This window comes from Ixodes scapularis, unplaced genomic scaffold (assembly GCF_016920785.2).
Source record: "Ixodes scapularis isolate PalLabHiFi unplaced genomic scaffold, ASM1692078v2 PGA_scaffold4__175_contigs__length_147842914, whole genome shotgun sequence".
In the NCBI taxonomy this organism is placed as follows: Eukaryota; Metazoa; Arthropoda; class Arachnida; order Ixodida; family Ixodidae; genus Ixodes; species Ixodes scapularis.
This window is the reverse complement of record NW_024609879.1, coordinates 17,133,161-17,155,313: the sequence shown is the minus strand read 5'-3', so window position 1 is coordinate 17,155,313 and position 22,153 is coordinate 17,133,161. Positions and strand designations below refer to the sequence as shown.

At 43.4% G+C, this 22,153-nt stretch overlaps 1 protein-coding gene across 1 annotated transcript; it reads left to right on the top strand.

Moving 5' to 3' along the window:
- Window positions 1-1,470: 1,470 nt before the first annotated feature.
- LOC120849445 (beta-1,4-galactosyltransferase galt-1-like) lies at window positions 1,471-20,985 on the top strand. The gene is made up of 3 exons (XM_040221658.1): window positions 1,471-1,474; window positions 18,218-18,340; window positions 19,649-20,985. The coding sequence occupies exons 1-3, from the start codon at window positions 1,471-1,473 to the stop codon at window positions 20,983-20,985; spliced, it is 1,464 nt and encodes a 487-aa protein (XP_040077592.1).
- The last annotated feature ends 1,168 nt before the right edge of the window (window positions 20,986-22,153 follow it).

The following is a 22,153-nucleotide window of genomic DNA, read 5'->3' as shown; positions in this document are numbered from 1 at the left end:
AGACGACTCGTCTACAACCTCAAAAAAGAGCTCGCAGTGGCTTATCGCGTTCGGGTTCGTAGCAGACATTGTTTTCCTCGTGCCGCCGCTGCTACCTGCTGGCTAGAGTATGCGTTCATCGTTAATGTATTATTCCATCACATTTGTATTCACAATCATTTCATAACTTGGTACTTATATAGAAAGTGGTTCAAGTCACCAGGCTGGATCTAAAATGAATCGTAAAAATCGACACCTGCACGTAGCCATCTAAACTTTTCGTCAAAGGTGTATTTCACAGGTCGGTTTTTTTTTTTTTTTTTGTAAAATTACAAAGCGTAGTTCTGTTTTAGTAAAAAAAATAGGGCCAAGAAACTTGCCAGGGTCTACGGCGGGCGGCGACCCAGACTACCAAGTGCAGTGGGAGGTGTGTTTGGCGTTCGTATTGATAGATGGCGTCGGGAGCAGCGTCTGAAGGTGCTGCCGACCAGCGAAAGATAGCAGACGACACGCAGACGAAATCCGCTGGCAGCAAAATCGCAGCCATTATGCGGACACGTTTTTTTACTTTAAGTTTTGCTTTTATTGTTCGCATTTATTTTTTAACCGAAGGTACATTTCAAAGATATTATATTCCTTTTAATAAACCACGGTGGGTCGCGAGCCGTCGTGATAAGGAGGTAGCGCCATCTATCAATACGAACGCCAAACACACCCCGCTACTGGACCCCTGTCATCTGCGTTGCTGCCCGCCGTAGACCCTGGCAAGTTTCTTGGCCTTATTTCTTACAGAAACAGAGCTACGCTTTGTAATTTTACAAGAAAAAACCGACCTGTGAATTACACTTTCGACGAAAAGTTTAGATTGCTACGTGCAGTCGTCGATTTTTACGGTCCATTTTAGATCGAGCCTGGTGACTTGAACTACCTTATATATTCAATCTGTTATAATGCATTAAACAAGATATATTTATATATCTGTGATATTATTTTGAGTTCGTGGGTCCGAGGCTACTCCTTGTAGCTGTTAAGGGGGCTTGGCGAGCTCCGTTAAAAAGGGACCTCCCTTAGCGAAAGGGACCTTTATGCGCCGTGTGATTACGATCTTCAGCTCCCTTGACTACAGGTACATGTGTTAAAGGTACCTTTACGCTGCCGTGTGATTTGGGTATTACTTTGTGTCACCCTAGCATGGACTATTGTTAACCGCGCATGCTAAAAGCGCGAGCTAGTTGCTTTGGATGAAGACGCGGCGGCTGCACGAATGCTCGCGCGGCGAGATCGGTCTATTGCTCGCGATACAACTGCCAGGTTCAGGTTTAGATTGCACTTCGTATCAGTGAAAGCTGGCACGACGCTTTCATTTTAAATCTAAAATTCCTTTAGTGAATTTCCAATCAGTAAGCTCCTCGTCAATCAATTATTCTTCCGCAGGAACATCGTGTGGGCGCTATCAAATAACAACCTGCAGTGTACTCTAGTGTCTCGGAAATGGGTAAGTTTTATCTTCAATTGCGTTCCCTCATGTCCACTCAATTTTCTTACAGGTATAGGGGGTATTTGCACGACGTTAATCCGCCATTTGGTCGTTCTATGTCAGCGAAAAGCGAATAATAAGCTTGTATGCATTGCGCATTTGAGGGTGTCATGTGAATCATTGGTATGCTCACATTCAGCACGCGCCAGAGAGTTTGTAACAACAAATGGTGGACGAAATCGCGTCAGTACGGTGAACGTGAGTGAATTCTCCCCTTGTCTTAACAGGTGAGCTGGCAACTTCAAATTCCTTAGGAAATTTTGTTTAACGTTTGACAGACAACGACGGTGATCTGCAAGCATGTCTAAGCATGATTCTGAAAACTGCAATCCGGAGGTTTCAGAACCACGCTTGCACAGGCTGGCAGCTCATTGTCGTCGTTTGTCAAATCTGAAACAAAATATCCTTAAGAACCGAAAGTACCCAAACGCCGCCAACCTATACTGCAAAACTGCTCATTCTCGCGAGCAGCTAATTTTCACAAGTTTCGTGAATTGGAAAGTTTAGCTTTATGAGCGACATAATATTTTTTTTATTACTACCTAAGGACAAAAATTTCAAAAATTAAAATTCATAAAAGTTTATGGCCGCGAATATATTAACTCTCTGCACAATTTGCCAAAAAAAAAATTCAGGTCCCGAATATAAAAAACGGGTTTTATAGCAATCGCCTCCTGTTATCTGCCAGCTTGATTTACTGCAGCCAGATTTATAAAAAAAAAAAAAAAAAAAAAAAAAAAAACTCTTACCTACGACGACTTAGCTACGAAGTTCGTAAACTAACGATCATCGTAAGATGAGGTGAAAACGGTATTCACAAACGCGTTCTTAAGTGAGAGGAGGAAAGTTACGACCTTCTACAGAGAAACGACGACTTCCGGTGCTGTTGCTATGTCGACGGCGTCTTCGGCAACACGAACAAGCGAACAACCAATCGGGGAGCTCCGCATAGTTCGGAGCACGTGGATTTTTAATAACAAACACAGGCTAACCACTCGTTGATAGTCAGCTCTGCATATGTTCTGTCCTGTATATGTGTAAATATTTAGTGTTCAAGCTGTTTCTCATTAACACAGGAGGCCTTTTCACCACCACTTGTCTGGGGTTCGTATCCGTGCAGTGATATATCAACGCTAACACGGTTTAAACGCTTCGTTGACTGCTACGAACTCGATCGCTACGAAGTCAACACAACTGTCATTGTTGGTAAAAGCTCCGTGCTAGACATTTGCAAAGCGACGTAGATAGAAACTAACCGCCGCGGCGTTTTCCGGGACCTCGGAAATGCAGGAGCCGTTGAAAAAAGATACGTTTGAACTACCGGAGTGTCAGCAAGAGCCACGCAAATACCTGTTTACACTCGGAGCGGACGCACGCGTTTGATCGAAGTGCTGGATTCGCCCCTGTTAGACCACGTCTTGGTAAGCGCTTCGGGACCGATATTTTACGATTCCAACTCGAAACTGATGTGACACTCGGCAAAGAAAGGTTGGACCGGCATCGCGTAGCTCGACAGTGACGTAGCGTCGTTTCAGAATAGAAATGACATACTAATAACAAAGTGTACATACCGTGTTGCGAAGGTAATCCACACTGCGTTTATTTGAGCTCTATATCACACAAAACGAGGCGATAGAATCAATGAGAGTCCTTTTCGACGACAGCGTTCGTCACCGCTGCCTCGGAAAACAAGGAGATCGAGATGACAAGGGGAAGAGATTGACCTCTGAAATTAAGTTCAGTGATCAAACTATTCATACGGGAAGGGTTCACAAGGGTCGCGCGGGCATATTATATTCAGCAAGCCAGCCGGTCGTGGGCAGACGGTCTTGGCCAAGGACCGTCGGAGCAATGCTGCGCCGGAACAATCGGAGTGCCTGTAGGCTTATATTTTGCCGAACTCGCTTGGTCGGTGGGATCGTTGCCTTTGTTGCTTTTCCCGGGTGTTTGTGGATCCAGCGCTCATGTTCGTCCTGGTCGATTTCAAGTACATTTTTCTTCTTTCTTGCTGCTTGAAGTCGGGAAGAGCGAGAAGAGCACGTAGGAAACCAAATGTCCGTTGATCGTCGTGACCAAGTAACTGAGCGAGGCTGTACGCCATGTTGATATAATCGTAAAAAAAGTGCGTAAGACAGCTTCGGAGCTGTCGTAGGATTTTGTCGTAACTTGAGCAAAAGTTACGACAATTTCATTTCGAGAACACGGATTTTCTCTCAAATTTGTCGTACGCACTTTTTCGTCGTAAGTTCGCTTTGAGAATCCGGCTTCCGGACTGTGGGACGCGCTCAAAGCATGCACAGTATCTCTCTTTTGCGAAATATCTGACGCCGCGCAAACGTCCATGCTGGAACAAAGTGTTTTCACTGACGTAATTTCGTCCACCATTTTGTTATAATCTATCTGGCGCGAGTGGAATGCGAGCGTTCAAAACATTCTTCACGACATCCTAAATACGTAGTATACAAAAGCTTATTTAACAGCAAGATGTCGGATTGGCGTCATGTGGAAACAGGTCATATCATTTTCTAAACAAGGTGTTTCTGAGCGCTGCTCCGACGTAAAAACAAATCGTATGAATACGCCAATAAACTGAGTGCAATTAAACTTTTTACAAATGCGTCCTAAAGTGATGCATTTGTCATACTCAACTTTCGTGAGTGTAAATTTCTCTAACAAAATGCAATAAAATAAAACCTTGTTTTTTTGTTGTTTTTTTTTTTGTTAATGTTCTTTTAATGCGCAGGAGGTAAATTAAAGCAAACCGTCAGGTTGGTGCTGCATTTTGAATGTAGCACGCACCGCGCGATGCAAAAAAAAAAACATAAAAGCTTTTTAGAGATTAACATCGTAGGCAGATACAGCAGATTCGAGCGTCTGTGGATAGCAGCGTCAATTAGACGATTTGTTTCCTTTCTCTGCCATTGCATAAAAAATACCTTTTTTTTAATTTACATTTCCGAAATATCAGTATGATCAATATACAACTTAGAGACATCTTTGTGAAAAGTGTTTTTTTGCAATCCGTTCATTGACTCATTGCGCGTTTTTTTGCGACCAAAATTGCTGCTGCTAACGGCGCCGCGGCACTAATCGCAAGGCTTGATTTCCTCTTTGTTATTAAAATGCACTTATTCATTCTTCCATTCTTGTCTGCGAACCCCGGCGCTCCGGCCAAATCTGCCCCCCCCCCCCCCCCCCCCGGGAGGAGGTGGGGGAGGGGGAAAGATTTGGGCGGGGTTCGGGGGGGGGGGGGGGTGCAAGCCTGGTGCATTTTAACACCAGATCTTCTGTATTGTCTCGTCTTCCACTTGCCATACGGCACACCGCTTATCCATTTCCTCATACCTTTTTCCTATATGTCCTAGTCCTCAATACTTCTGGCCTCGAATAACTGCGATGCTCCACGTTGCTTGCAGCAAGCGAACGGCCACATTTAATTTTAGCGGTCTCCAAGAACAATCGAATGCCTTAAATTTCAGTCTCCTTTTTTTTTTTTTTTTACTTTATTAAAACAAAATAATTATTTAAAACGCGAAAAAAGAATTCGGTTTCATTCTTTCAAACACTTTTGAAAGTTCCTTATCTCGGAAGGTGAAACCTCGGTTGGCAAGACTGCAACAAATATGGCCACCTCCGAAATGGAGATGTGCATGGAGATATGTGTTCACGGGTAGGCGAAACACGGTGACAACTAAACACGACAACACAAGAAACTCCCAAGCACTAAACACGAAATTCTCAAGAATGCCAAAATCGAGAGATTCTGACACAAAGGGAAAAAGGGGGGGGGGGGGGCAGGGGGGGGGGGGGGGCAATCGGCCCCAAACTAGCATATGCCCGGACATTTCGGACATTCCTCGCAAAACATTAGAGGAACGAAAGAACAATCCCCACTATAATTTCCCAGACCGTTCCGACGCGACCACTGAGGGAAAAATGAAAAAGGTGAACCCACCAATGAAAATGAAAAAAGGAAACCGCAAACCAGTCACTGGCGTACTTTTAATGCGAAAGCATTAACTGTCCTATGGAGCGAGCCGACGTCATCAGCTTTGAAGCCGCGCCAAACGGCACCTTAAATCCTTTCTCCAAGTGAAGCCAGCTCCTAGCTATGAAACCACGCGAAAAGCCTAGCCAAATGGCACCTAGTTTCCCCGATCGCAAAGGAGCGGAGTAAAACTGATGGATTTCGGCTTCGGTCCCATGGGCTGGCACGCGTCGACGAGGCTCCCATTGGCCGCTGCGCGTCAGTTTCAACGACCGCCACCCCAAGGCGCTGCGTGTCCGCGAGGCAGTGGCTTCACCGCTCCACGCCCAATGTCAGCGAGCCGAGGAAAGCTATAAAAAAGAGAAAAGTCGTTTTGGAAAGGAGGTCGCTTCTCTCGACTCTCGACCTACGTACGCGTCCTTATCCCCCTCACCCTGTCTTTCTTATGCTGTATCTGACTATAGCGCACGCGCTTGACCGTACACGCAAGTTCGCTGCAGACGAAAAAAATAAGGGAGAGGAAGAATGACGTGCATGCATTCGCATTCATAACTCATAAGAAGTGCTTAGATGTACCTGGAGCTTTTTTCTGGATGTTCGTCTGCTTGAAAAACATGAAAACGCTATCATATGCGCAAGCTTTCCCTCCAAGCTTCCCCCCTGTCACGTGATTCTCTGCTGCGCTGTGACTGGTCAGCGCGGATGCCATGCCGCTCTGCCGCGGCGAAGAATTTCCAATCTTTTGGAACCGCGGCGCCGCTAAGCCGCTGCGGTTGGAAAAAGCGCCGCGGCGGCGGCAATATCGCGCCGCTCTAGGAGCAATATCGCTGCATATGAAACGCGCATAGGCTTGAAGTGATGCATCACGGGAAGGGAAATCACCTTCAGGCCACCACAGTCATGCTCATAGCCGCGATTCTCGGCAGGTGCTGTGTACGGCTAGCTGCACTGGGGTGGATTCAAAGACAAACAGAATACGAGTGGCTTGCTTAAATAAACATTTATTTTGATACCGAACATCATACCTGGTCAGCGAAGGAAAGAAAAATAAATATAATGACCGATCGTCACGCTGGAGAGGCCTTGGAGAAGTCGCCGGTCGACATCGACGAACGGGAAACATTCGGTTAGCTTCGCTATTCCTAAGCGGCCAGCTTCTGACGGATGACAGTGCACTATTCTCGTTGATAACCTTTTACGTCAACAAATTTGCCATCGAAGGGAGGGACAAAGTCTACATTTTGCAATATGCACGCTTTAAGCGTCGAAACATTACGGGGTATTATTTGAAGCATTTACGGGGATACGTGCCTTAATTGCAAATTTAAGAACGGTAAAATAGTAAAATAGGTAGCACGTATGCCGGGCGCGTGCAATCAGCAATTAACTCACGTCGTTTTTATTTTATAATCTCAAACGGGTTCGGCTGTCTGTGCGAAGGGCTAGAAAATGATCGTACTTGTTCCAAACATGAGGGAATCGTTCCATTTCGATCTATACCCAGGAAATTCCAGTCCTCAGGAACATTACGATATTTTGTCAAGAAAAGCGGAAATTTATCTTTCTTTTTTTTAATGTGGCCCATAGGATTCAGTAAAAAAAATTGTAGAGCTGTGTAATACAAACTATACTCCTCTAAATGTTGACTTACTGCTTAATGATACTTTATTACTGTCATCCAAGTATTCAAGGGGAACAATGCGACGTTTGTTGTTGTTCAATTGAAATTCTAATTGTACTGCATTTAGCAGAAAAGCGCCGAGAGAGCGATATACAAGAAAGTTGGGGATGCTTCTCTTCTACTTCTTTCAAAATTAAAGCCGATTTTCTTTTCTTTCTTTTGCTCTGTGTAAGCTTATTTTGGCGCAGGTGCGGCGCTATTTTAAGCAAATATGGCATTTTGGGGCGACATGGAGCAGCCTTAAGTTGATGGCGCAATTTACAACAAATGGCGCAGCACTTCCCTCACTGGCAAACTCTCCAGTACAAGAGTTATGGAGCGTGTTGAGAAACATCACTACAATACAATACAATGTGTTTATTTTTCCACCTTGCAAAAATACAGATGGAGGGGCTGTGGAAAAAAAGCTGCGCTTAGCAGCTTGACGAGCCCACAGTCCCTGTATTAATGGCAACTAAGTAGCACAACGGCGGGAAGAATGAACATGCATAAAAAGGATAATGACAACGAAAACGCAAAGGTATACAGGCATACAAAATCAGGGCACTTTTGACAGAAACACAGAATGATAGACACAAAACGAAACGACACGACGGGATGTTTCTCAAGACTAGAACTTCGACAGTGGAGAGTTTGCGATGCTTCATTATTTTCGTTGAAACAGCTATTTCCCTGAAGAAATTTCATTGATAGTTCGTTTGTAACACAATTTTAGCATTCGTGTGGTTATGGTGGGCTGAGTGGGAGGCACGATGTTCCCTCGAGCCAGAACGGTCCCGCAATTGTTGAGCTGATGTTTTCTTTCGCATGAATTCCAGCACTCTAAAAAAAAAGGGTGTAGTGGGTACACCCACAGGGGGTGTAAGTGCTGCCACATATGCTACACCCATAAAGGTGTGCCAGTACACCTCAAAAGGAGGTGCATATATACACCCTCTTTAGGGCTGCATATGTGCACCCTTCTATAGGCTCCTTGCACTGACGTCACGTCGCACACTTTTGAACACCAAGTAAGAGGAGGAGAGGGAAGCTGCTTTTGTAAGAATTTTGAGTGACAGGTTAATCTTCTATAATCTTCTGGGGGGAGAATAGCGACGCCTGTACAAATCCGGGAGGTACAAAGGAGGGTCCTGATAAGAGGGGAGCTCCTTCTTCCCCTCTTCTTTGGAGGGCAACGGAAATGACGTCCTGTGCAAGGAGCCTATACACCTTCAGCATTCGGGGGTGCACAGATACACCCTATACTGGGGTGTGGCACTACTCCTTTCTTACACCCTCGCTGTCGTTTCGGTGTGCAGGTACACCCCAATTTAGGGTGTACAGGTATTCCCTTCACTACACCCACCAGCAGGGTTTGCTATTGCACCGTTGTTTACGCCCACACCGCTCATAGGGACAGAGATACACCCGCCAACAGGGTTTACTATTACACCGTTTTTTACACCCACTCCGCTCATATGGAACATATATACACCTCATTCAATGATGGACCATTACACCTCTTTGTGCACCCACCTCAAGGAAACCTGTAAAAAATGTACGCGCCCAGGTGGTTGCAAAAATGCAGGTAAACAGACACAACGGATTGTTTTCAAATCTCCTATAAGTTTATTGGACAGCCTATTCCGTAAACAAGTACAAACGTGCAAGCAATCTGTGATATGTGAAGATGTATAACGAAGCTGTTACACACCTGAGGAGATTACTGAGCGAACAGGAACCGGGGTGATTCTTAGTGTATTCTCTCAGCAGCCGGCAGAATTATTTACCCGAAATCGTGCCGGCAGTCGTCACTCATTGGCGATATAATCGAACGACGTTTCATCGAACGACGTTTCATCGACAGCTCAGGTTAGCTTTCCTCTATAAGCATCTCTTCTCCTTTTTGTTTGTAATGAGCCGCCCCAGACTATATGCGAGGTGATATATACGGGTATCACAGGTAGGGTAAGCATTTTTTTATTGAGCCGCCGCATACTGTCGCCACGAAGCGACGTGAACGAATGAGCTGGGTCGGTGAGCACGCGCGTCAGAGACACACGCACGACGAAATGTCCCTAGAGCGTGTATTTCGCGTAACGAGTGACGGTGAAACGTTAGTGTCGACGAAACGTGTCTAGAAAACGTGTATCAACGAAAAGGTGTCCATGAAACGCGTGTTCACAAAACGCCGGGAGAATAAGAAAGTCACCTGCAGTTATCACATGATTTTAAACAGCTAATGGCAGGCGACTGCCGATAGAATTTCGGGGAAATTATTCTCCCTGCTGCTAGGAAATACACACTGCCTAATTTTAGACGTAATCCGGAACGGAACGGTCAATTGCTGCAAAGAAGTAGGTGGCAGCGCACTTACGATGAAAATACCGGACTTGAAATATGTAATCGGATATATATGTCGACGCGGGCACTGCAGAACCACACCAACGCAGACACGGAAAGAAAAGGGGTCTGTGAAGATTCAACACCATGTGGCAGAAGTAATTTGCCAAAGCGAACACTAAACGCATCACATGAATTCCTTGGGCTTTTTTGGAGAAATCGCTTGTTGCCGATGTACGTTGGACTTTTCAAACACTGGAAGCCCTGGTACACTCGAATACGTTGTCACGGACGAAATCTTTGGCAGCCCCGCTGGTCGCAGCACAGCACACAAGAAACTAGGCCGGGAATCAGACATTCCCGGATCGGAAAGAGCTACTACGTCACCCGTGAAACCTTTGCCACATGATCACGCTCCTGCCATTACCCGCGCCCAGACAGCGGACTCAAGAGATAAACAAAATCCTCCGGTTCATTGGTCCGACGACTGCGTAGCCTCTTCCACGCTTTCAGCTTAGGGAGAGAAAGAAAAGAGAGGAGTATACGAAAATGGCAGCTCCTTCAAGGCCAAAAGTTTCTGCCCTCGCAAAGGCTTATTTTCAGGGTTATCCCAACAATGAACCCAGCTAGAGGATTTGTCCCTTATGTCCTCCTGAAAGTTCGACCCAAAGTTAATAGTGCGGTGGATGCTACCCGTGGCCTTGGCCTTCAGGCAGGTGCCGTCCTCTGCCTTATCTCTAGCTTGGAGACTGTAGTCACATGATCCTACCCGGTGACCCGATTGGCCTAAAACAAGCATAGCGTCTACTCTACTGTCAATACCGAGTGAACAAAACTGCCCAACCCAAAAGTGACCCCCAAGCACACGCTGGTCGGGGCGCGTGGCTAGCGTGGCGGTGCACTGATACACCTGTAGGTTTTTAAGAGAGAGGAGGATGCTCATTATCGGTGCACAGATACACTGGCTGGGCAACGGAGGGTGCATCTTTCAGGAAAGGGGTGCATGTGCTGCTGATACACCCGACTACACCCGTTTTTTCTTATGGCGAATTCGCGTGGTTCTTTCTGCGCGCTCTCGAGCGCTCTTTCCAGAGCGCGCGAAATCGGGTGGTTGAAAGAGAGTGCTGTGGCCTGATCGGGTGGTTCATTCCGAGGGCGCCTCTCCCTCTCAGAGCGCTCTCTGGCACTCCGTCTGTAGCCGTCGGAGTGCGGAGCGGCGCAGGCGTCACGTGGTAGCTGGACGGTGATCACGTGGTTTCGTTGACGATGGCCGGCAGTGGTCTGTGGTGGTGTGCGGGGTCCGGCATGACGGTGATTGATGTGTGGTTCTACAAAGTGCTTGTGCATTCGACGGTGCGAGGATTACAACGGACGGGACGACATTCGTTTGCGACCGTAATAGGAAAAGCCTACGCGTGAAGTGTTCCCAGTGCTTTCACAAGATCATTCATCTCTCACGGCGATGAATCCGCTAAGCCTAACCGACGACGAAACAGCTCGCAGAGCTCGCCGCTGTTTTACGGGATTTTGTAGTCGCTTCAAGAAATTTTCGAGGTTTGGTAAAAGTGCGTTCAAAGGTTTGTGTTGTAAAATAAAGGCAGACCCAAATATAATGTTGTGTCACATCGCAATGCTTGCAGGATATTTCGCCGTGAGAAAAAATGCGGTTTATTAACCATTTTATATTAGCCTGTTCAGTCGTACGGATGACCGCTATCGCAGCGCGTTCGCTGTCGAAAACGCGATGAGTTGACATCTGTTTCCAAGCGTTGGCTTTCGTTCCGTTCTGCAAAAATCAATTCGCATACTGTTGTTTTCTTTTTTTACATGCCGATGAGTAAAACAATTTACGTCAAAACCGCTATTTCATCACGTTGCGAGCGTAAATTTTGCTCAATCGTTCACCGTACGCTGTAAAATCGTGTCGTTTTTAATGCATTACCGATGTCCAGAAATTGAAATTCTATGACTGGTCTGAGAATCTCGGAGCGCTCTGAAGCCAGCAGTTGTGATCGGCTGAAGAGGATCCCGAGTAGCTCTGGCGGCGAGGAGGGGGCGCTCTGCTGAATCGAGGTCAGAGGGGAGAGGCGACCACCCGAATTCACCATTAGAGTGAGTGAGGCTCTCACTTTTTGTATCTGTTTTCACTGTTGTGTAAATTGCATCAACATGCTACTTATCTCGTATAGCGTTAGTCCTCTTTTGTAATTTGTTTTTCATATATGTAGTGCGTATGTCAAATGTTTTATTTTTGTATGATTTCTTTTGGGCCTGCTTCGCGACCACTGGTTTAAATGGCTCAGGGCTCGTCAAGCTGTTTTTCATAGCTAAAATTTTTCTCTTGCCACTTTTTCAACATGGTTTTTCCTTCCGGAAATAAAAGCACTATTAATATTCATGCCCCTAAAGCCCGGCATAGTCGATGTGCTGAGGGCAGCGTCACCTCGCAATCCAGAGATAGAAAATAAAAAAAATATCAACAAAAATAGGCAGACTGACAATTTTCTCGAACTTTGTAGAGGTCAGACTTGCACGTAGTTCAACTACTCTGCTCAAGTTACTCTAACTACTTTTATCGGTAGTTTAGTAACTTTCAATTACATTTTTATTTTGGTAATTAATTGTTTACTTGAATTCTTTTTTCTGATTAACTTCTACTCAAATTACAAATTACTTTTGAATTTTAGTGGTTGTTTTGCCTATTAACAAATATTCCTGCACAAAAAAAAAGGTAAGATATTGAAAGGTCAGCTGATATTTGCAAAGAGGGGGAAGCATGTGGCGTAGGAAAGAGAGGGAAGAAAGTGGTTTGGAGAGTCCTGAACCCCCCAACATTTTCACGAGCCATAAAACCTGGTCAAAACCTATGTAATTTCTTGTAACCATAAAAAACATATAAAAGTAACTTCAACAGTAATTTGCTTGTTTTTGTCGAAATTATTGATTTTTTTCAATTTCTTTTCATTTGAGTAGTTTCAATTCTACTGAAATTAATTTTGAGGTCAATACTTAATTTCTTTTTTAGTAACTTGTACATGTCTGGTAGAGGTATTGTTTTGCCATCCATGACAACATGACCCTTTATATTTTTGTCTTTGTTTTATCTAGAACCCAATATTTGTAAGAATGGACTGGTTTTTGCCATTGTAGCGCTGCTGCCAGCTTACTGTGGTACCATAATGATAGGGACACACGAAACATGAATTGTGGGACCGCTCTCAAGGTCTGGGAGAAGCAAGCGATGGTCACACCTCCCCTCTAGCTGACCATAATATGGCGTATGCCGCTGTATTTCTTAGTATTGTATCGCTTTGCGTATTCTTGAACGAACCTGCTATAGATGTTTTCTCTCTATTTTTTATATCATCTATCACCGTTCATTATATCGCGCTTCAGTTGCACTGCCTCGAAAAAAGGCTCTAGATTAATCGGTTTCTGTGTTTATTTTATTTTTTTTTTTTTTTTTTTTTTTTTTTACGTTCTTGCAATTTGTTTAGTTTTCAAGTGCCTCGATGTGATTTCTGAGTTAGGCCAGATGGCTTTAATATTTTTCGTCATGCAACATATCTGCGCCTTTCCGGGGGCACAATGAATATTATATTCTTATTGTGCTATTTTTTTTTATTAGAGAACTAATTATTTTGTGTTGTGTGTTATGCAACAAACATGTCAAGGCTTGAATTAGTGTTTATATTTTTGACTAACTGGGAAACTTCGCGTGTGTTCATGGAGATTTATTTTTGTGTTTTGTTCCTCGTCTTGCTACTATGAGTACCTATATGTTGATCTGCATGCTGCACGGCTTCGTAATGTACGCGAGAAAGGGGTACCGTTCCTGCGTGTCTACTCGACAATGCCGGTGAGAAACCAAATAATCCAGGAAAGAAAAATAGAAGAGTTAATCTCTATGACGGTGGCAGTCTTCAAAGTGTTTAAAAGATAAACTGGGATTTGCTGCATCCGGGCACGTCTACCTCAGATGCTTTCCTTGACATTATGTTTACATTTAACCTTACACAAGTCGTCAGGGAGCCAACACGCGTGCACGGGTCGCCTTGTAGTCTACTAGACTTGGTACTTTTTAGTGACCATTTTACCCAAGCCCAGACAGATGTAGATGTGGTGGATGGCATATCAGGTCATAAAACAATTGCACGTGCCATACCTGCACGCGCTTCTGCGCTCTCTTATCGTTGTACTACCTATGCCCTTGATTTTAACACTTCTGATGATGCACCTGTCCTACTTACCTTGTGCTTGAATTCTTTGACTTTCGCGAAATGTCGGATTGTAATTCCTTTAGCATATATGATATATGGTACAGGTTCAAAGCAATTCTAAATCATTGCATTAACCAGTTTGTCCCCCAAAAAAACGTAACGTGATAAGAAAACATAACCCATACACAGGGATGGGCAAAATACATGCAAATATGTATCGAAATACAAATACAAAATACTTTGTCAAAAATGTATTTATTTACAAATTTAATTACATTTCCAAAAAAGCATTTAAGTACAAGATACAAATACAACCAAATGTATCTGGTCTCCTCCAAATACTTTTCCAAACACATTCCTCAAAATTTGCGTCAGCGACTTCAGGGCACCTGCAACGGGTTTCCGGGAATTTCATTTTAATTTTGCATCGCACACTCGGGAGTTAGTGTGCGAGGCTCAAGTAAAGCAATAGAAATATAACAACAAAAAAAATGTAATCAGCTTGGACGTAATAGGTGAAAAAAGTACAGAGCTTCAAGCAGTTTTTTTCTTTTTTGTCGGTTATATTTTGGTATAGACCAACAAAAAACCGAGACGACCAAGAAGCGCAGCACTAGCCAGAGAATGTTTTATCGTTGCAACTCACACCAGTTACAAAAATCTGGACGATCCGCGCATTTAGAATGTTCCAGGCAAAAATATGAATGGAAATCAGGCTGGAAAGCATCACAAGTTGTCACAGGCACAAATTTAGCCAGTCTGCCTGTGAACGTCGATTTCGTCACTATTCTTTCCCTGGACTAGCACCGTAATCACAAAGTCACTAAACGCTTGTGCTTGATTGAGAGACACTGCATTCGGTGCAGAACGTAGTTTTCTTCCTGCTCTGGACAGTGACAATAAATTTGAGCGATATATTTTCGCCCACAAAATGGTATTTAATTAAAATTGTATTTGAAATACCCCCTTTTTAGTATTTAAATACACACGTCAAATATATTACCCAATTTGTAATTAAATACAAATCCAAAATACACAAAGTGTTTGAAATACGTATTTCAAATACTTGTATTTGAAATACTGCCCATCTCTGCCCATACATAACCCGTGAGATTATCCACCTGAAACGTCGAATAAAACGCCTTAGAAAGTCATCTAAAAAGTATCCGATTACAGACTGCAGAACCGCAGATGTATTTATTTATTTATTTATTTACCCTCAAGGTACATAGTACATTTCAGAGGGGAGTGGACACAAAAAATGATGGCAATTAAATCGGTCAACTAAGGGTGCTGTTACCAAGTGCTTGTTTAAAAAGAGAAACGTCAGTGATGGAGGCAATTGAAGCGGAAAGGCGGTTCCAATCTGTTGACGTACGAGGTATGAATGACATACTGAATGCGTTAGTGTTGTAACTTGGTATGCCAACCTTATGAGCATGATCAAGGCGAGCAGAGCGATAAGATGGTTCGAGCATGAGGGACTGGCGTAAAAGTGAGTTGTGATGCTAGATTTTATGAAATAAGGAGAGACGAGCACATTTACGGCGGGAAGATAAGTCAGGTAATGACAGAGTTATTTTCATAGATGTTACACTGGAAGTACGATGATAGTTAGATAAGATAAATCGAGCTGCCCGATTCTGAATGCTTTCTAATGCAGTGACAAGACAGTGTTGGCCGGGATCCCACACAGATGAAGCGTACTCCACTTTAGAGCGGACTAGACACTTGTACATTATACGTTTTAGCGATGAAGGTGCTTGAGAAAAATTGCGTTTTAAGTAACCCAACATACGGTTGACATTACCAACAATATGCTCAATATGGGTATTCCATGAAAGATTAGAGGTTATATAGACGCCGAGGTACTTGTAACAGATAGGACATGTAATGTTAGAGCGCGATACTCTCATGGACTTGCATTTATTCGTATTTAATTCCATTAGCCAAGCATCGCACCAGCTAGCAATGTAGTTAAGATCTGTTTGAAAATGAACAATGTCAGATTGGTCAGTGATCTTGCGATAGAGAACGCAGTCATCAGCGAACATGCAGACTGGTGAAAGACTGGTGAAGAAATGTTAGATACTAAATCATTAGTATAAATAAGAAACAATAAAGGATCAATTACGGAGCCTTGAGGCACCCCTGAATGAACAGACGCTAAACCAGAATTGTTATTGTTAACCCGTACAAACTGTAGACGATTAGTTAAGAAGGCATTCATCCAATCGAGTATGTGAGGGTCAATATTTAAGACGAGGAGTTTCTGAAGTAGTAGAGAATGAGAAACTTTATCGAATGCCTTCGAGAAATCTAAAAAAGCACATCCAGTATAAGAGCCAGAGTCAAGAAAGCGATGAAAATCATGGGTAAAAAGAGACGAGTTCAGTTTCACATGAAAATAATTTTCTGAATCCGTGCTGAGCCGATGTAAAGAAGTTGTTAGATTCTAAAAAGGTAGCCAAGTGAGAGGAGACGATATGTTCTAATATTTTGCATGAAACACTCGTTAGTGAGATTATAAAACAAAGCTTTCGAAACAATCGAGTTTGCTTAAATTAAAAATAAAAAAGCTAAACAAAAGTACAGCGTGACCCTTCGCGAGTTTTTGCAAGCATCCCCTAAAATGTTTCGAACCACATTAACACAAAAAAGTAAAAAAAAAAAAACGCTAGTATGAGACCCCCAGAGAAAGAGAAACAGGCAGATGAACTCAAAAGCTACTTTGAGTCCGTTTATACGGCTGACAAAGGCAACATAGTTACCTTTCTAGCTCAAAATAATGACGCTGAAGGGCTAGGAAGCCTAACAGTCACTGAGCCAGGTGTTCTTGCACTACTGCTTGAACTGGAAACAAAAAAAAAATAACGGTCTCGACGAAATTTTAGATATGTTCCTAAAACGGTACGCCGAATGGATTAGTAAATATTTAGTGCTAGTTTTTAACAGATGTCTCAGCTGTTCTGTGCCAACTGAGTGGACGATGGCAAAAGTTGTATTTACTCACAAATCCGGCGAATACTCATTGGCCTCAAACTATAGACCTATATCTCTTACATGCAGGTGCCGTAAACTCCTCGAACAGATCGTCCTTAAATTCATGACGATATTTATTGATAAACACAATATTTTATGCGCGTAGCGGCATGACTAAGGAGTGGACTATCAACTGTTACGCAACTGGTCGAGACTATCCATGACTTCACGACGGGTATAAATAATAAACGCCAGATAGAAGTAATGTTTTTAGATCTATCAAAAGTGTTTGACCATGTTTCACACGTAAAACTTCTTAAAAAAAACTTACACAGGTCATGGGTGAGGGTCCTATAGTATCGTAAATAGAAGATTACCTAGACAATTGGTTTCACTTTGTATGTTTGAAGGACACGTCTCTCGACCAGCTAAGGTAGTCTGATGTCCCGAAAGGCACTGTTTTGGCCCCAATCCTGTTTCTTCTCTATAAAAAGGACATTGCTATGGTATCGATGCAAATATAATTTTTTTTTGCCGACGACTCTATCATCTATCAAGAAATAACAAACCAAGCTTACCAAATTCTTCTAAAAAAACTCACTAAAAAAGATAACCGATTGGTGTGATAACTGGCAAATGGCTCTTAATTCTGACAAAACCATTACGATGTGCCTAACGAGGAAAAAATGAATATTCTCGAGTTTCCATACAGTGTTAATGGTGCATACTTCCGCAGGGTCACTGATTATAAGTATCTTGGTATCATATTAGTATCCGACCTAAGCTGGAACGCACACTTTAAATATATAACAAACAAAGCCCTGGCAAAATTATTCATTTTGTAGAGAAGGTTAAAGTTTCCAATTCATGAAATAAATATTTCAAGAAATACCTCTCTTATGCGTCCAGTACTAGAATACGCAAATATATCCGGGTTCCCAGATACGCAGAAGAATATAAGTATTATAGAAAGTTTCCAGAGAAAAAAAGTCGTTTACCACAAATACAGTCGTTTCGATTCACGGACAGAACTGCAACAGAAAACGGGTTTATTGACTATCGTTGATTGTGTAAAACTCGGTCGATTGAAATTTATGTTCCATTTCTTAAACCATGCATCTAAAATAAATACAAAGAAGTACGTTAAGCGATCGGAAGTGAGAGCCGCTCGACATCAACATAGCGACACATTCGTTGAGTATTCCTCCAATAACAACAGTTTTAAATGCTAATGTTTTCCTTCAGCCATAAGAGACTGGAACAGTTCAGATAGGGACTTTTTTAGTTGTACAAGTGTTGAATTGTTTAGTGATACTGTTGAAAAACAACAACTTTTTCAATTTTTGATGTGATATGTTTGTCTTTTGGTTACAGGAATGATGCGACATTTTTGTTCGTTTTTCGTTTTTATTTATATCTTTCTTTTGGAGCATATTTCTTTTGTTCCAATACCTGCAAAAAGCCCAATAAGATTGGCAGTATTTTAAAATAAATAATACCTTTTACAGGCCGGTTTTCCGAAGTAATCAACGGAAGGCGGTTGCACCGCCTGCTCACGCGACTGGCCATCTCCTTACTTCTTGTGGGGCCCCCAGGCGCCTACATCATCAGAACTCTGAGCGCTCGGAAAGGTGAGTTGCGCAGTACGTGGGCCTAATGCTTTAAAAGTAACTCGTTTCTTGAATTTCGATCATTTTTGTTGGTACAAAGTAAATAATTGGTTACGTTTAGCAAAGGTAAAACTTAAATATTGCTGTTGCTCTTTTGACCAAGTAGCATGTAAAAGTATTTAGTTACTTTTTATAATTAACGTGTTCAAAACCGACTCTGTTCTTACCCGAGTTTCAAGTATTTATATCACAATTCAGAAGTGTCGGGAGGACAAATGATAGTATATGAATGCATCCAGAGCGGTGACCAATATATTGTCACGCTTGCTGCTACACACTTTGTTCAGCGCCCAGCCGAGTAGTTAAATGACAGCATCATGCAAATTCTGCATGAAAGCACTCAAAATCAAACAGAACTCCAACGAGCAGTAGACAACTGACAATCAAACATTTACCACTGTAAATTAATAAAAAAAAACTCGGGAACTTTGTCACTATCGCTCAAACAGGAACGGTAAGGCTGCTTTGAGTGCTACTACAGAAATCTCAATATCGGAAGGTTCTATTACCTCTCCCAAGACTGAGTGCATCTCATATTCCGTTCACCCCTAAGCTGAGACCAACCGACCGGTCTCCATTTCATCACCTGACCCAGCTCTACGCGCAAAGATTTGGGCGAGAGCGTGATCATGTGGAGAAGGGTCGACGTATAACTGATCTAACGCGCTTGTGGCTTCCACCGCAGTCTCAGCTTAGGGGTGAAGGGAGTATAGTTTCGTCAGTCGATGCTGCTGCCGTTTGTTTTACTGTTTCTGCCGTGTTCGTACCTTCTAGGTTCAGGACGGCCACCCATTTCTTCGACGTTAAATGTAACAAAAGAAAAATCATGTTACATTTAGGGCCAAGTAAAGTCTTTGTTTTCAAGCGCGGTAGCCAGTAGTCCAACCTTTTTGAGCAATTAACGTACGAGTTACGGTGCTTAGTACTTTCTAGTAATCTATCGACATATTCACTCTAAAAAACACCCGGAACGTCCTCACCCGTGCAAAGTGCTTGTAAAATGACAAGGCTGATGATGTTTAGGCCTGGAAAAAGTATGCACTCTGGCATTGGGCATGATGAAACGCCACGCTCGGTACCGCAGCGCAGAATGCTATTTTAGGTCTAGACATATTCTCAGCCTTCTCATTGGCCGAGCTTCATCCGTAGGTTACAGCGATTAGTTCTCCCCGGTGCTTTGCGAAAAAGTGGACGCTCCTAGTTTCTTACAACGTGTAGTTTCCCATCGGCAAATCAGTGGCCTCATGCTCCGACTCTCCTTTCTTCCAGCCTCCAATAAGTACACCTGTTTTAATAAAAACCACCGTCACGTGACGTCGATTATCAAGTCCTTCAATCAAGCCCTTGCTGCCAAACTGGTCACTTCTAACCATCAACTAAAGCTTCTATTCGATGACGACGATGCCTGGACTGAAGTGCTCCCGGATGTGTTCGTGTATTCGGCGTTTTTGGAGAAAGGTGAAATGGGGACATGGCAAATACGCTTGATCAGTGTTGTTCGAAGCAACCTCACAGTGATACGTCAAACACCTCAAGACATAAAGTGCTGGGTCAAGGCCCGAACAGCGGTGTATCGTGAAAAAGTAGAATACAAATATATACCAGAATCCCACGGTTTAGCCTATGCAGCCGTCCTTTTCACGTGTCCCGTAAACCTCCCGTCCCAATTCAGACACAATTCAACGTTGCGAGTTGCTCTAGGGTCCCACTGGAACGCGACTAAACCGAAATGGGTAAAAGCCCACCAGACGCGAACCAAGTCCCTCAAGTTGTGCTCCGTCTGCGTAAAACCAACCTTCGCAAAATTTAACGAGCTATCTTTAATGACGGAGTTCATCGGTTACTACACTTCTATGGGCGTCGCACGCTTTGACTTTTACATATCTGGCCTATCCAAAGGAGCCGAACTTCTCTTGTCTCGTCTGAAGAATCATTCGGGCGATCTAATCCAGTTGCACAAGTGGAATCTTAGCTTCAAGACGTTTGATATCTGGCAGAATGGGCAACTTGCCGCTATCCAGGACTGCATTTACCGCTCACGATCACTTTCGGAGTATGTCATAATCGTAGATTTTGACGAATTTCTTGTCCCCAAGAAGAAGCCTACTATTCTCGAAGCACTTCGCAGCATAGAGACAGAAATCGGAAAGATATATTTAGGCAGCATGGTCATTCAGAATCTATTCTTCTGCACCGAGTACCCTTACAACTCTGCCTTCCTCCGACAAAGGCCTCCCCTGCTAACACAAATTGCGACCATGCGTGAAAAGATGCCTTGGAACCACCGTGTTCGATCCAAGTACATCACCAGGCCTAAAGCCACGGTCGTTGGAGGAGTCCACTTCGTGTTTGAGCATGTTCCAGGTGTCCGGGAACTTCGGATCCCTGCAGATGAGATGGCACTGCACCACTATCGAACTTGCTGCGGAGTTGAGAAACCGGAAAATGCCGGGCTTGATCTGCACAAATCTATGCTGGAACAAGAGGTGGAAGACGACGAGTCTATGCACGCGTTCTCGGTGCACCTCATAAAGTCGGACGCCTTCTTGTTTGTAAACACTCTCTTGCAGGATGAAAAGAAAGATGAACCGCTCTATGCAGCGTGACGTTCAGAGAAATTCGCTCTCAAAAAATATTTTTTCGGTCCTTCATCATTCTGTTTTTTTTAGAGAAATGACAGTGTCGAGACTTATACGAATGGACCACTGTGCACAGTACATAACATTACGCTAGAGTTATCCCGACGCCATGATGTTAGCATATCACCACGGTTTATTGAATCATCTTGTTACACGTAAGAACTAATATTGAATGCTTTCAAATAAAACTATATTACAAAAATTGCACTGTGCTATTTTAACTGATTGTATAGACCAGTGGTTCTCCCATGGGGGTCCGCGAAAGCATTCTATGGGACCGCGAAGCCCTGCCTCATCAGTAAAGCCCGGCAATATGTTGTCTATTTTTCAGATTGAGAAGAAACGTTCTAACATTCGGGTGAGTTTCCTCGTGTCTATGTGAATGAGAGAAGTCTACTTCACACTAGCCCTTAGTTATATCCATTTATTAAACCATTACCATAATTAACCAATTCCTCTCCCTTCCCCTAACTACGAATGGGGTCCTCCACCATGTTTGCCGGTCCGCAAGGGGTCCGCGAAACATAAATGGTTGAGAACCACTGGTAGAGACCAATAGCAAAAAGTGAATTTAAAAATAGAGATAACGCAGGGCCAGACCCCGAGGCAAGGAATAACCGAGGGTGTAGCCAACACCGGTGTAACTCACCTCCTTGCTCCTTCCAGCCAATGGGAGGCCGACGTTATGGCTCCAATTATGGCGTCGCTGTGACGTTGATTATGGTATAGATGTTATTTTTACCCATCGTGAGTGAGCACACAAGCGTTCCGGAATACATAATTCTAAAAGTTCAGCGTCACCTACTGGCTCGAATAAGTTTAAGTCAGCATTTTCAACGCTAAGGGCTTTTAAAATGTTAGATATAGGAAACACTTTTTTTTTTTAAAGTCAAGCAAAAAAATTTAGTTATTCCTATAGTCGGTGACAGGTTAAGAGTAAAGTGGAAGCTCCTCCCACTTCTCTCCCCATTGGCAGAGCAAACGCCGGAGAGAAGGCGAACTCCCTAAAGGGGAAGAGGTGGGAGGAGCTTCCCCTGAACCCTTTTCCCGTCACCGACTTATAGACCGTTCCATTAAGGTCATAACAGAGAGGGTAAAAGAGAAAAAAATGCACTCCCCCTCTCACCCCGCATAT

What these genes read in the sequence shown, in the direction of transcription:
- LOC120849445 (XM_040221658.1), top strand. An exon ending in AACTCTGAGCGCTCGGAAAG is followed by an intron (nt 18,341 to 19,648) that starts GTGAGTTGCGCA and finishes CCTTTCTTCCAG; the next exon opens with CCTCCAATAAGTACACCTGT.